Raw genomic sequence first — 14644 nt, 5'->3', positions numbered from 1 at the left:
TGGCACACCCTCATTTGAAACTGTCTCCTAAAACTTTGGCAGAGAGGAAACTATCCAGTTTTTATTTCACAAAATTTTGCTTCATTGGTTTCATGTCATAGGCCCATGACTGTATAAAGAGTCATAATCTTGACAAACACCTCAGTGACTCAACAGGGAAGTGTTGCAAAGCTGTAGTCCAAACACTGGTATTAATTTCAGAGGCCATTAATACTATTAAAAAAGGAACTTTTGCTAACCAAATAATGGAATGCCCTTAATTACTTTTCATTTCGAATACAGTCCCTGACACCCTGAACAGACCATTTTCTTTCTTTATATAAAGTGACCATAGAACTTGGCAACAAAGACTTTAAGTATTAAACTCCCAGGTATGACAAGACATCTCAAATTCAGTTATCACTGCAATTGAATGGTAAAGATAGAGAATTTACTTATAAAGGAATGTAACTATCTGTTACATGTCTGCTGTAGCTCTGTAGCTTTACAAATCTGGTGACTTAGTTTAAATCAACTCTTTTAGGGCTCCTGGGTGGCTCAGTTGTTTAAGCGTCTGGCTTTGGATCAGGTCATGGCCCCACGGTTAGTGAGTTTAGTGAGTTCGAGCCCCATGAGGGGCTCTGTGCTGACAGCTCAGATCCTGGAGCCTCCTTTGGATTCTGTGTTTCCCTCTCTCTCTGCCCCTCCCCTGCTCATACTTTGTCTCCCCCTCAAAAATAAATAAACATTAAAAAATTAAATCAACTCTTTTACTTCTACTTCTCATCAACACATAAAAATGGCACAAATGAAAGATAAGTTTCAAATCTATAATTAAATTGCTCTGTCACCATTTTTATTGGCATACTTTTTAATGAGTTTTTCAGTTGTTTAAATTCATATGAAAATCAATAACAAAGAGTTAGCTGTCTATGTGGCCTTTATTTGGAGCCTAATTTTTAAAACTTGTGTGAAAAATAAGGTGTTTGTGATTTTGATGAGTTAATTGGGAAAGTGAACCCTAAGCAAGTATTTAACATTATTATGGAATTTTTAAAGAACAATAGTATGATTTTTTAAAAAAAGAAGAATGCGTGGACGGTTTATTACATTTCATCATCGTCTTAATCATCGAACATTTGTTTATCTTCTGCTGTATCTAGAGCTCTGTGCTCCAGATAAAGTAGTTGATATTGGGTCATTACCAGGTAGTAATTATTCCACCTCTGTTTGAAGATCATGCCAAGCTCAACTGAGTACTTTTAATTTAAGTTCATTCTTGAACACCTGCCACTGTATTCCAAGCATATTTGAATGTCAAAATACACTCTTTATAAAGTCAATTATAATATGTGTTTGTTGTTTTGCAGTAACTCACTTGATGTGAATATGTTATGCAACTTTAATATCATCACCAAAGGACCTCGTAGTGAATGCAACAATTTGGCCTTAGTTCTTTTTTAATATATATATTTCATTTATATCAAAGTAATACATGTATATAGTTCTTTATTTTATGTTTATTTATTTATTTTGAGGGGGGGAGCAAGAAAGAGCATGTGTATGTGTCTGCTAGCATGTGAGCGGGGGAGGGGCAGAGAGCGAGGAAGAGAGAGAATCCCAAGCAGACTCCCAACGCTGGGCTCAATTTTAGGAACTATGAGATCATGACCTGAACTGAAATGAAGAGTCAGACACTTAACCAATTGAGCCACCCAAACGCCCCGATATGTATATAGTTCTTAAGAATCGATAACATGACAACAACTTTAAAGAAAAGCAACAGCACTTGCTCCTTTCCCACCTCCCACCTGAAATACCCAAGTATCTGTCAATGATCTACAGTCAAAGGCCACCAGAACACAACTATCATCGAATAGATAGAGCTAATTACTCATTTCAGCAACAGAGAACTCACATCACAGGGAGCCGTGGGTTATCTAATTTAAAGAGACTTATAGGATTTGGGGGGAATTTCTTGCTCTGCATAAGAATTTGTTTAGACATGGGAACAATGCAGGGCACCTGGGTGGCTCAGTCCGTTAAGCATCTGATCTCAGTTCCGGTCATGATCTCACAGTTTATGGGTTTGAGCCCCTCATAAGACTCTGCACTGAAAGCTTAGAGCCTGGAGCCTACTTCTGATTCTGTGTCTCCCTCTCTCTCTGCCCAACCCCGCTTGTGCACACTTTCTCTGTTTCAAATATAAATAAATAAATAAATAAATAAATAAATAAATAAATAAATAAACAAACAAATAAATAATGAAAAAAAAGAAATGGGAACAATTCTATGATTGGATATTCCACTAAATCTTCTCTATAGGGATGGAAGACCAGAGAAATACTAAAGCTTAGTTGGTAAGAAGCAGCCTCAGCCACATGAGCTGAAATAGGGACATGTTGGGTGTTTTGTGGCTAGGTCAGTGCTCATATCTTGTCTGTGTTTAGACATGATTATAAAGTGGTCTTCATTGTGTCTTGATTCATTATAGTCACAGAGTGTCCTTGTATGATATTCATGTTCTGTGAAATGTTTTATGTTCAACAGGAGAACACCAGAGCCTAGCAGTGAATGTCAGGCGGGTCCCTAGCAACACTACGGCCCAGCAGATAGCCCTGGACTAGCCCCTGTGGGTCAGGAGTGGCTTTCCTCTCTCCCACATCACATTCAATTTTTTAGCAGTTTCTTCTGGAACTTACCTCCAGATTCTTAAGTACTAGTTTCCTCTTATTCTTAAAGTTTTGATTTATTTTTAAATATTTGACTTCCTCCTATAGAAATAAGCTTTTTTGGGGCACCTGGGTGGCTCAGTCAGTTGGGCCTCTGACTTCTGCTCAGGTCATGATCTCACAGTCCATGAGTTCGAGCCCCGCATCATGCTCTGTGCTGACAGCCCTGAGCCTGGAGCCTGCTTCGGATTCCCTCTCTCCCTGCCCCTCCCCCGCTTGTGCTCTGTCTCTCAAAAATAAAATAAACGTTAAAAAAATTAAAAAAATAAAAGAAAGAAGCCTTTTGGTCTCTTATCTATCCCATTTATACTCATTCTCTACATACATGCCTCCTGTCGCCATCCTGGTATGTGCTGATATCACCAATATTACTTAAAAGTAATTATAGTTATTTTTGTTTTTATGGCTATGAAAATATTATCCAGAGCAGTACTGTACAGAATACTATGATTATATATCCTTTCCTTTAGAATTTAATTTTATTAATTGTCTTATTTGATTTGATTTGCTCAGTTACCAATAATTCTTCCCCTAAATTCTCCAGTAGAATTCCAAAACTTTTCTTTGAATGGTTAAAACATCAGATAGTTCTTTAGTTCCATTTTCCTCTTGTAGACAGCCCTCCTGAACGCTCAGATGACTGAGGGACCCTGGAGCTATTTTTTTTTAATTAATCTCTACACTCAACGTGGGGCCTGAACTTATAACCCCAAGATTGAGAGTTGTATGCTACACCAACAGAGCCAGCCAGGCGCCCTTCGACTAGGAGTTCTTGAAGCCTGTCACATTGCTGTAACATTGCGACTTCCCCTTAAGCATTTAATTTGTTCCTCTCTTTGCTGGCTTTTCTATTTCCCAAGCCGTTTTCTGTCTGTTCACTCTGCTGTTTTTGATGGACACAACCCTTAGTAACTTCCCAAGAAAGTGTATACAGGAAGCAAATTTTTTGATATGTGCATACCTGAAAATGCCCACCCTGCCCCCCTGAACACTTTAAAAAATATTTTCTTATTTTTTTTCCAGTTTTATTAAAATACAATTGATAGGAGGCTTCATTATGTAGGCATAATTGATAAAATCATTGGCCAGTAGTGATTGATTTAAACTCCAGCCCTTCTAGCCTCTCTGATGGTAGGATTATGAGGGTGGGACTGAAACTTGCAACCCTCCAGTCTCCTGGTTCAACCCCTGACAACCAGCCCTCTTCCAAAGGGCTATCCTATAGCCACTTCATTAATATAACAATGGCCACCTTATTGCTCTCACCGCTTAGGAAATTCCAAAAGTTTTAGTAGCTCCTGTCAAGAAATGGGGTCTAAATCCTAACATACATTTCTTCTTATAAATCACAATATCACAATATGGCTACATGATTTTCACCATAGCGTTAGCCAATCCTTCCATCCCATCACATTAATTTCCATTTCTTTTTCGTGTCACTGCACACTTGCATGATAGTTTCGGGGAAACAGAATTCTAAATTACAAAGAGGTTTTCCTCTGAATATTAAAGTCACAAATCTGTTATTTTCTAGGTCTTCATGTGGCTGTTGAGAAATTCAGTGCCTTTTGATTTAAACGTAAGCCTTTTTCCTTCTTCGGAGGCTATTAGGATCTTTGTCCTTGGTGTTTTGAATATTCATTATGACATGACTAGCTATGCCCTTTTTTTTTTTTTGCATGTATTTTGCATGTATTTTTTTTTTTTGCATGTATTGTTTGCATGTATTGCCCTTTCAATCTAGAATATGAAATTCTTCAGTTCTGGGAAACTGTCTTGTATTATTTCTTTGATATTTTATTTCTTTCAGTCTTTTCTCTCCAGGGAAAAGACTTATTATTTGGACCACCTGGATGAATGACCTTAACCTCCTTTTTTCCCTCTTGTCTCTTTGTCTTTTTGTTTGACCTTCTGGGCAATTTCCTCAACTATTTATTTCTACCCGTATACCAGTTTGAAAAATTTCTGTTTGTTATCCTATTTTAATTTCGGTGAGTTCTTTCCCCTTGTCCAAATGTTCCTTTTTTTAGAAAATCTTTTTGTTTTGTTTTGTAGATGCATTATGTTCTCTAATCCTAGACTCTAAGGATGCTAATTATAGATTTATTTCATATTTTCTCCTCTTCCCTATGTTAGCTCTATTTTCTCAAATTTTTTATTCATGTTTGCTTCAGTGTCTAATATCATAAAAGAGGCTTTTTCAAACGCCTGACTCACTTGTCTATTACTCCATTCTTTTTTTTTTTTAATTTACATCCAAATTAGCATATAGTGCAATAATGATTTCAGGAGTAGATTCCTTAGTACCCCTTACCCATTTAGCCCATCCCCCTTCCCACAACCCCTCCAGTAACCCTCAATTTGTTTTCCATATTTATGAGTCTCTTCTGTTTTGTCCCTCTCTCTGTTTTTATATTATTTTTGTTTCCCTTCCCTTGTGTTCATCTGTTTTGTCTCTTAAAGTCCTCATATGAGTGCAGTCATATGATTTTTGTCTTTCTCTGACTAATTTCACTTAGCATAATACCCTCCAGTTCCATCCATGTAGTTGCAGATGGAAAGATTTCATTCTTTTTGATTGCTGAGTAATACTCCATTGTGTGTATGTGTGTGTGTGTGTGTGTATGTATGTATGTGTGTGTGTGTAAGAAGATGTGGTATATATATATATATATATACCACATCTTCTTTATCCATTCATCCATCGATGGACACTTGGGCTCTTTCCATACTTTGGCTATTGTTGATAATGCTGCTATAAACATTGGGGTGCCTGTGTCCCTTCGAAACAGCACTCTTACTCCATTCTTAAAAGTGAGGCATTAGGAGAAACTTTCAGTAACTTCTTATGCCTTAGATGGGGTTTATGACAGACTGGGTCCTTCACTGTTGATGGGACATGGGGTCAGGGATGGGGGGTGGGGAGGAGCACCAAAAGTTTCACTATTAATAGATATTTCTCTTTGGATGTTCAATTACTCTAGAGAGGAAACCTCTAATCTTCTGCCTGAGAGGTTATGCCTGCAGGCCCCTGTTCTTGGAACTGAGCAGAACGGTCACGGTCGCATGGGACCTCACTATTTAACATTGTCAGATTTCTCTTAACCCATGCCATCATAGCACTTCCTCCAGTTCTTGGCGAGGTCCAGGCCTCCTACCTTCCTGCTGCAGTTTCTTCATAGAGAAAGTCTCTAGCTTCTGCTGTGCGGGAGAGAGACTTATCTGGCTATTTGGAACAGAGGAAGGGATTTAGGAATCTACCTGCTCCCCAAACTGAGTTCCAGTAAAAACTGGCTTATGCCCCCCCTTCACTCTCACTGTCAGAGGTACTAGATGTCTCTAATTCCTGGTACCTTCTGAGATTACATGGCATGAACTGGCCTATTTTCGCCCCTATACATGCTCTCTTTACCTGTTAAGTCCTTTACTTAGTCCAGCTGCTTTTGATGTTCCCAAAGTTTGTTGACATCTTTTGTCTGTCACAGTATCACCCATTCTCTCTGTCCTTTAGGGATTATACATTCTCTTACCCTCTTCAGTGGCATTTTGGGAGAAGCAGAGATAGAATATATATCTAGCCTACATTGTTTAACCAGGAACCTAAGCTTCGAATTTTACTACTTATTCTCTAAATACTCTTAAAAATTGATAAACACACTGGTAATTCTGTAACAAAGGATTGGGGGAAACAAAAACAAAACAACTACTTTTCCTTTTTCCTTCCACACATCATTCAGTTGTATGAGCTTGTCCTAATCAGATAAAAGATGAACAGAAATTCAACAAGAGTTTTCGAATGGGGCAAATTTAGTCTGTGCTCACTGTACCCAAATCTCTGATGGAGCCAGCTACAGGCACTCAAAGAAAATAACAAAATCAGATAACAGGACTTGTAACAGTGACTCATAGTACCTTATGCCTATGTAATCCCTTTGCTTACATCTGATTTATCAACCCTGGCTCACTCTAATTTCCATGGAAAGTAGCATACTTTATCACACTTCAAACTGTGTTGTCCTCACCTCCTGACTAGTATCAACAGGTTGTTCAGTCCATTGCAGAAGTTTCTTTCTCCTGTAGTACACAAGTGACCATCCACTTCACTTGAATTTCATCTCTACTTACCGTGATGCTTTTCATGTTAAGGAGAACTGTTGTTTTTCAACCATACAATGTTGCATAGGAATTGAAGGCTGCCTGCTAGTTGCTTTAATGTCAGTGGAAGCAAACAGTTCTCAGTAAAGAAAGTAAAAGATAGTCTTAGTAGTGATAAGAGCTAGTAGCCACAGTGAAGATGCTAATCAAATGTTCAACCCACCAAGATAAATGTTAGGAGCTAGTGTCTGTGGATGTCACAAATCTTGATTGCAAATGTCAGTTCTTTCCATGGTTAGTGACTTCAATTACCTGGAAACAAGATGCAGGAACATGCAGATGCTTGTTTTAACAAGTAAATGTAGCAATGGCCAGTGGTAGGTCTGACTTTGCAAATATTACATGTACTTGGGAAGTCAGACAGAGAACAAGTTTGGACTTGAGGATAGCAAATGTCAATGAGGCTGAAGAAAAATGTTTTTGGGTGATTTTTTTAATCCCCCCTGCCCTGAGAAAGAAATTTACAACATATCTAGAAGGAAAAAAAAGTGTATTGGTGTATTGGTCCAATGTTCAGCATTTCACTATCAGTTTTACTCAACAATTAAAACGTGCATAGTATAAATCTCCATTGATCTCTTCTACTTCCAGGGACTCATCCATCACCTATTTGCTGATGACATTCAAATATGCCAATATTATTCTTTGTTTTTAATTTATAGTACATTTCAAACTGTCCTAAGCTATCTCAAACTCAGCAAATCCAAAATTAATCAAATTATCTACTCATCCAGTCTAACGTTCTTCCTAAATTCCTTAGCTCATTGAATTGTTCTCTCATTTATTTGCTCATCTCAACTAAAACGTTTTAGTCTCATGCTCTCTCCAAGCACAGTGATTCCACCAATGGCCAATAAATATTTCTTAAATCAATGAATGGATTTTCAATGCTTTTGATTCCTCTCCCTCTAATGACTTAGTGAGTTCTAGTCACTTGACTTCAACCCCCTTCTCAAGACATCTCCTTCCCTGCCTGTACTGTTGCTGCTCTAATATGGGCCCTCAAGCCTTCTGCCTCCTGGGTCTCTACCATCTAAACTGTCTGCAGCACAACTTTGGTCATATTTTTAACTTAGTTTAAAAATACTTAATTTCTCTTTTTTGCCTGCCAAACAAAATTCCAACTTCTTCTCCTGACTCTCCTCAGTTATTAGATCCTTCTTTCATCACTTCCTCTGACTTGTTTTTGAATCTTCCTGTAAAGCCAGGCTTTCCCATGTTTGATTGCACTGGGTCATTTCGTGCCTCCATGCCTTTGATCATGTGATTATTTCTTACCCTAGAATGTTCCTTTTCTCTATCTTCTAGCCTGCTCAAATCCAGACCATCCTATAGCTCCTAATCCAAAACCTCCCAGGCCTCTAGATGGACTTACTTTTTTACTCCTCAAAGCTTGCATGACCTTTTTATGTACATGTCTGCTCTATCTCTCACAAAGTCTGAGTTGCATTTTCATAATCTGCTAGGTCCCAAGTCCAAAAAGGCCCTCTTGCCTAGCCCTTAAGCCCAGCCCACAGAAAATGTTATAGAAAGTTTTCAGAATTGGCATTGACTGAAAGCCATTATATACACTATTACTGGGATTACATACATATTTCAGGAGTTAAGGGGAAAAAAAGTAAAGAAAAGAAAATTGAAGCAGAAAGCATTTCGTATTGAGAAGATGGTGAAAAATATTAAGACAAAGTGGCCCATGATGTATGAACTAATATCTCAAAAAGAAATCACCTTTTCAGTGAACCAAGGTTCACAGAGGCCCTCCTCTCGCGGCTACCCTGCCACCATGCTTCATGCCTTTCCCTTTCTTTTCCTGAAGACTCTTCAAACCACAGGCAGTGTGGGCAGTAATGAGACCTGTGGTTCATTCTTTATTCTTTATTCACTGGGTTTTCTTTCCCTATCTTGTCATCCAGGCATCATGAGTGTGGCTCTAAGAATCGCAGTGTCAAATGAGAAAATGTGATGGCTTGGGGAGAAGCAGTCTGGTCCTCCCTTTGGAAAGCTTTCACTTCATCCCAGTATCTCTGAAAGAATATGAATCTGGAATGTACTGCCCTCTCCAGGTGCTATGTTCTCTCTAATCAGGGGAGGGGGATTGGAGAGGAGGAAGCGGGGGGAGGGGGGATTCCTTGGCACCCCCCCCCCCAGGTTCTCTTGTATCAAGTCCTGTATTGCAATGGCCTCATATATAATGTGCTACCTGAAACATCAGTAGTGGTGAGAAACTGTTGTATGTGAATTTTAATTATACATGGTGAAGAGTCCTTGCTAGTTCAGAGAGAGCCACTCTTCATGTTTGCTTTATTTTAGTGAAGGGGCATTTTATCTAATTAGAGAGAAATTATCACAGAGGAAAGTGGCCAGGCACCTGTCTCAATCCCACTGCAGGCTTGCTGTATAAAAAGGTACTAATTTGACTTACCTAACCAATGGTAATAGATGTACTCTAGCAGAGGATTCTGTTTTTAAAGCTCTTTATTATAAAAGAATTATAAATATATGCTAATTAGAGAAAAATCGTAAAGACCCTCCCTGTAACCACATCCAGCTTCAACAATTAAGTAGCAGCCCATCTTAACTCATCTCAACACCACTCCAACACTTCCTGATTGTTTTGCAACAATTCAAACACCATATTATTTCATTCATAAATATTTTTAATTATCACATAGGAATCTTATTGACAATACTGTTAAACAGTTTACCTTTGATTAATAAAGTTAACATCCCACCATAGAATCTATATTTTTTTGGCTCAAAACTTGAAAGGCACATAGGGCTTCTCATATACATATTGAATGTGTAAAACTTCCATGGAGAGTGGGATTGTGTGAGCTAGCTCTATCCCTGTGATTAATCTACTCTGTACACAATGGCAACCAGGGTGTGGGAACGCCCCTCCTTTGGTCACCTAGTAACTTTTCACTGGTCAACAAGAAGCTGAATAAACTATTATGTTGCGAGAAAGTGCTTGGCTAGCTGACTTGGATCATCTCCTAGATTTTAAGAGAAGTTCCATTGCCAAGTTTGAATTCGCTAAACCTTCAAGGCTTTGCTGGCAGAAAAGAAGCGTTCCACTCTTGGAGCATAAATGGATTCAGAAGACATGGGCTCAGGTAAACTAGGCCAAATATTGAAGCAGATTTGGAGACAAAATCTGATGCTAAAACAGGCCCTCCTGGGAGATAGCCATTGTGAAGGGGCTGGCGGGGCCACTTGGATAGCCACAGTGGTCTTTCTGGGGCAAGAGCTCAGTGGGGCCCTTCACCAACTCTTGGAGCACACTGCAGGGACTCTGCGCTCTACCTGCCAGCAGCTGTATGTATTGCTTGACAAGGAGAATCAGTGTATCTGGAAACAAGGCAAGTATTTCTTTTTATTCTTTCTCTAAGAAATGTTGATTGAGTAGTCACTTTAAGAGGTACTAAGGAGCATGTGAAGAAGGCTAAGATAGAGTCTTGTCCATAAGGGACTATTTGGGGAAATAAGGTAAGACAAATGCACAATAATGCAAGAGATATCAAAACTAGTTCCATTCGAGAAATAGAAAGAAAGTACATTAAGAGTTCAGAAGCAAGAATGATTCCATTTTTAGAATGGGAATTTGGGAATTTTGCTAGATCAAATGTTGTATTTTAAGCTGAAGCTTAAGTGGGGTTCCTGGGTGGCTCAGTCGGTTGAGCGACTGACTTCGGCTCAGGTCATGATATCACAGTTTGTGAGTTCTAGCCCCGCGTCAGGGTCTGTGATGACAACACAGAGCCTGAAGCCTGCTTCAGATTCTGTGTCTCCTTCTCTCTCTGTCCCTCCCCCACTCATGCTCTGTCTCTCTCTGTCTCAGAAATAAATAAACATTAAAAAAAATCTTTTTTAAAAAATAAATAAGCTGAATCTTAAGGAATGAATTGGATTCATGCAGCTGGAAATTAGGAATCTTGAAAAAGCATTCCAGGCAAGGGTATTATTAGCAGGATCCACAATTAAGAGTAGGAAAATTGGGGTACCCGGGTAGCTCAGTTGGTTAAGCAACCAACTTCGGCTCAGGTCATGATCTCATGGTCTGAAGGTTGAGCCCCATGTCGGGCTCTGTGCTGACAGCTCAGAGTGTGGAGCCTGCTTTGGATTCTGTGTCTCCCTCTCTCTCTGTCCCTCCCCCACTCATGTGCGCTCTCTCTCTCTCTCTCTGTCTCTCTCTCTCTCTCTCTCTCTCAAAAATAAACAGTAAGAAAAAAATTTTTAAGCAGAAAAATATTCCTGTTTTGAGACAGAACAAGCAGTTTTTCTATATTGGAATATGATGAAGTTCTATTTGTAGAATTATTTGAGCTTGAATCCATTAATTATAAAAACAGTAGAAAGACTGGGGTGGGCTGGGCTACAGAATTGGACACTCCCTTACACACACACTGAGAGGGGAGCAGGTTCTTGGGAATAGTCCCAATTATGGGTGCTGAGAAGTATGACAGGAAGAATATTGTATCAGATGAATATGATCTCAGACAACAGTTACTCTAGATAAGAAGATGGGTGGTATCATGAAATCGAACTCTAAATAATATAGTGTCAAGGTAAGTGGGCAGGTCTCATCAATCAGGCATCCAGGGCAGATAATGTTAAGAAATTATCTAGAAGGCAGATGGTAGGCATTGGGGAAATCTGCCCAGAGGCAGCATGATCCAGAGAATGGCAGCTGGAGCTCATACCTAGGACTCCAGTCTCTGGAGCGAGTCAAATATGGTCTTAGGCAACATATCAAGACAAATGCTTATTCATGGAAAATGATAAGGTCACAGCTACCACAACAGGAGATCAAAATAAAGGTGGTCTTGGGTACAAGACAAAAACACAAGTTGTGAGAATTGGAGCCCAAAGATAAACCTAGACTTGTAAAAGGATGATTTAATGATGATTCTTAAGATACTGACCTATGTATGGGGCCCTAAATTACACATTCCTTAGTTCAGAATTGAATTCTAAAGATTGGAGAACTGCTAAGCCTGCAAGAAGTGATCAAATGACCTGAGCTATGAGCTATGACCTCAGAGGAGGGATGAACAAAGAAGAGAATGGTAGGACATGGGGATGGAGTAAAATATTATTTCAAATAAGATCACGAGGATCTTCACTAGCGTGAAGAGGTTTGACTTGGTTTAGTAGTCCTTGAGTAGCTAATGCAGGTTCTAATCAGAGAATCAGAAGCTGTACAATTAAAGCTATTCTTTGGAAGGCTGACTAGAAAACTGTAAATGATCACAAGCTCAGCAGGAAGAATAGTATAAACTTAATTTCATTCTTATAGCAGCCAGAAAAGTACCTAAAAAAGTATAGTTTCTACACCAGTAAAAATAATGTAGCTATGGTATGCCTGCTACTCAAGTCTCCTCTGAAGTGTTTTGTTGAATTTCAGGGAAATACTTTAAGTGGATCACTGATAAACAATATAGTACCTTAAAAGGAGAAGGAACAAGTCTCAAAGTCATACTAGATCATCAAGGAATGATTGAGGGAAATGTTGAGTTCAGTTGAATAGTTTTGTCGCTGTGTAGGGGAGATCATGGTATCCGCCTGCAAATATTCAAAGTATTTTCATGCGCAGAAGGTATTAGACTTACTCTTTGCCACTACAGTAAAAAACAATTTGTCCCCAATTCCTAGACATGTTAAAAGAATGACAGTTGTACAAATGACTTCTCCTTCAGGAGGGAGATGGGCTTAAATGACTGGTAAGGGTCTTGGTAGGCTTGTAAGGTTATCTTGCCATACCTCAGTGGAGAAATATAATTTGTTTCAGCTTTGTATGTTATTCTTTTTATGTATCTGTGTGTGTGTGTGTGTGTGTAGAAATGACTACTTTCATAGACTGCCTCATGAAAATAAATGAATATTTGGGGAGCACTGCTACACTTCTAAAGAAAGAAGAAAAGGAGATGTGTAATTTATGCGGCATGCATGATGAATGTACCCCACTGCAGACAATGTCCACCATTCACGATATCAAAGAAGCAGACATTGCTGCAAGAAGGGAACAGAATGTCATAGAAACAGCTACTGTTTCTTCCACAAATGGAGAGCAAAGTCATTATACGAACCAGGTCCAGTTAAAAAAAAATAAAGCACATATGAATTCAGACTTAGTGGAAAAGGAAAACAATACATCATTGAATGAAGATATAACAGAGCAAGAGGAAACAGAGAACAAAATGTTCCCAGATAATGTAGAAAATGAAGATGATAAACAAACAGAACACATGACTGTTGAGAACGTAAATGGCAACAGGGAAGAGACGCATGACATAATCCAGGCAACAGAAAGAGAAATACAAGAGACCTCAGAGAACCAAAGAGAAGAGATTACCACATCCTCAATAACATGTGATATCTCCAGCAGATATCTGAATAGTCTCCTTTCCAATGATTCAGAGAGTCTAAAGCAAAAGAATAACATAATGGAAAAGGAGTAAGTAAATGTAATGTGAGTGGTGCTTATACAATGCCTACTGATACGTGTGTTTCTATAGTGATTATACGTAGTATTTATACATGACTAGAATTTTACATTTCCCTTTCAGATCATCTCCAAAAAATATTACAAATCAATAATTCAGCTTAAATTACTCTTAGCAACATTTATATGGCAGCTATTACTAATTTTTTTTATAGTTTTAGGAAACAAACACTCAATGTTTCTTTAGAGGGAGAGGAATTGACTATATATGGAAGCAGTTTAAATGAACAATTGTCCAGAACCTGAATGGTATTCTAAATCACTACTCTTTCAATTATAATAAAAAGAAACTAGGAGATTACAGAGAGTTCATATACCGGAAATGCATTTTCTAACCTCAGATTTGTTTTAGTTATATCCTCAAATAAATCCTCACATTTATTTTATTTATGAATTATCATAAATTCTTAACCTGTATCTGTAGTCTCTAGGGGGCATGGGTAAGCTTTAAGCAGTTTTTAAAACTAAATGTGTATTTTCATACCTATTTTATCTCTTTGAAGATGGTTCAAAACTTTTACCAGATTCCCAAAGAGCCCATGACATGTGAAAGAATAAAAGTGGAAATTGACTGATATACTTCAGGAATTATCTCCCCTATACAAGGGAATAATAATCCCTATTTGTCCAAATAAAATAAAATATTCACAAGCCATAGTTTTCTAGCAAATAAATATCACATCCTTGCAAGGCAATGGAGAAGAATGAAAACAATCATTGCTTTGGGAATCAGAAAGACTTAACATTTTATATCCTGTTTTATTACATAATAGTTCTGTGACCCTGGGCAGCTTGCTTCATCTCTTAGCCCTATTTTCTTCTTTGTAGAAATTATATATACTTGCTGGGATTATTTGGTAAGGTCAAATGGGAAAATCACGTAAAGGGCCTAGCACCGCGTCGCTTTGTAGCCGCTCACGCTGGCCTTCATGTTAGTATATAATCGATCTAACTCTCAACAACCCTCACTTTCTCTACCTCCCACACGCTTCCAAACTTCATTTAACCCCTCTCTGCCATGACGTGTGGTGTTGTTTTCAGGTGTACGATACCGTTTCCAGGACAGCACCACAACTGAGTCAACGACCTCAAGCAACTCATTTCGCTACTTTGACCTTACCTATCTCATCAGTAAAATGAACAGGTTGAGTTAGGTTAGCAGTGAGGTCCCTACATGGCTGAGAATCTAATGAATTTTGTAGATGTCATAGGAGTGCATTCAATGCATGAAAGACCCCCATAGTTTCAAAGAACTACTGCCCCTGCAAAACAA

At 38.6% G+C, this 14644-nt stretch overlaps 1 protein-coding gene across 1 annotated transcript in view; it reads left to right on the top strand.

Moving 5' to 3' along the window:
- Positions 1-9845: 9845 nt before the first annotated feature.
- Positions 9846-14644, top strand: part of DTHD1 (death domain containing 1) — a 64674-nt gene continuing 59875 nt past the window's right edge. Inside the window, exons 1-2 of the mRNA XM_042936647.1 lie at positions 9846-10228; positions 12708-13323. Coding sequence (XP_042792581.1) covers positions 9958-10228; positions 12708-13323 — 887 coding nt within the window. The 5' untranslated portion in view covers positions 9846-9957. The remainder of the gene's footprint in view (positions 10229-12707; positions 13324-14644) is intronic.

Source organism: Panthera leo, chromosome B1 (assembly GCF_018350215.1).
Source record: "Panthera leo isolate Ple1 chromosome B1, P.leo_Ple1_pat1.1, whole genome shotgun sequence".
Classification (NCBI taxonomy): Eukaryota; Metazoa; Chordata; class Mammalia; order Carnivora; family Felidae; genus Panthera; species Panthera leo.
This window is presented reverse-complemented; position numbering and strand designations above follow the sequence as displayed.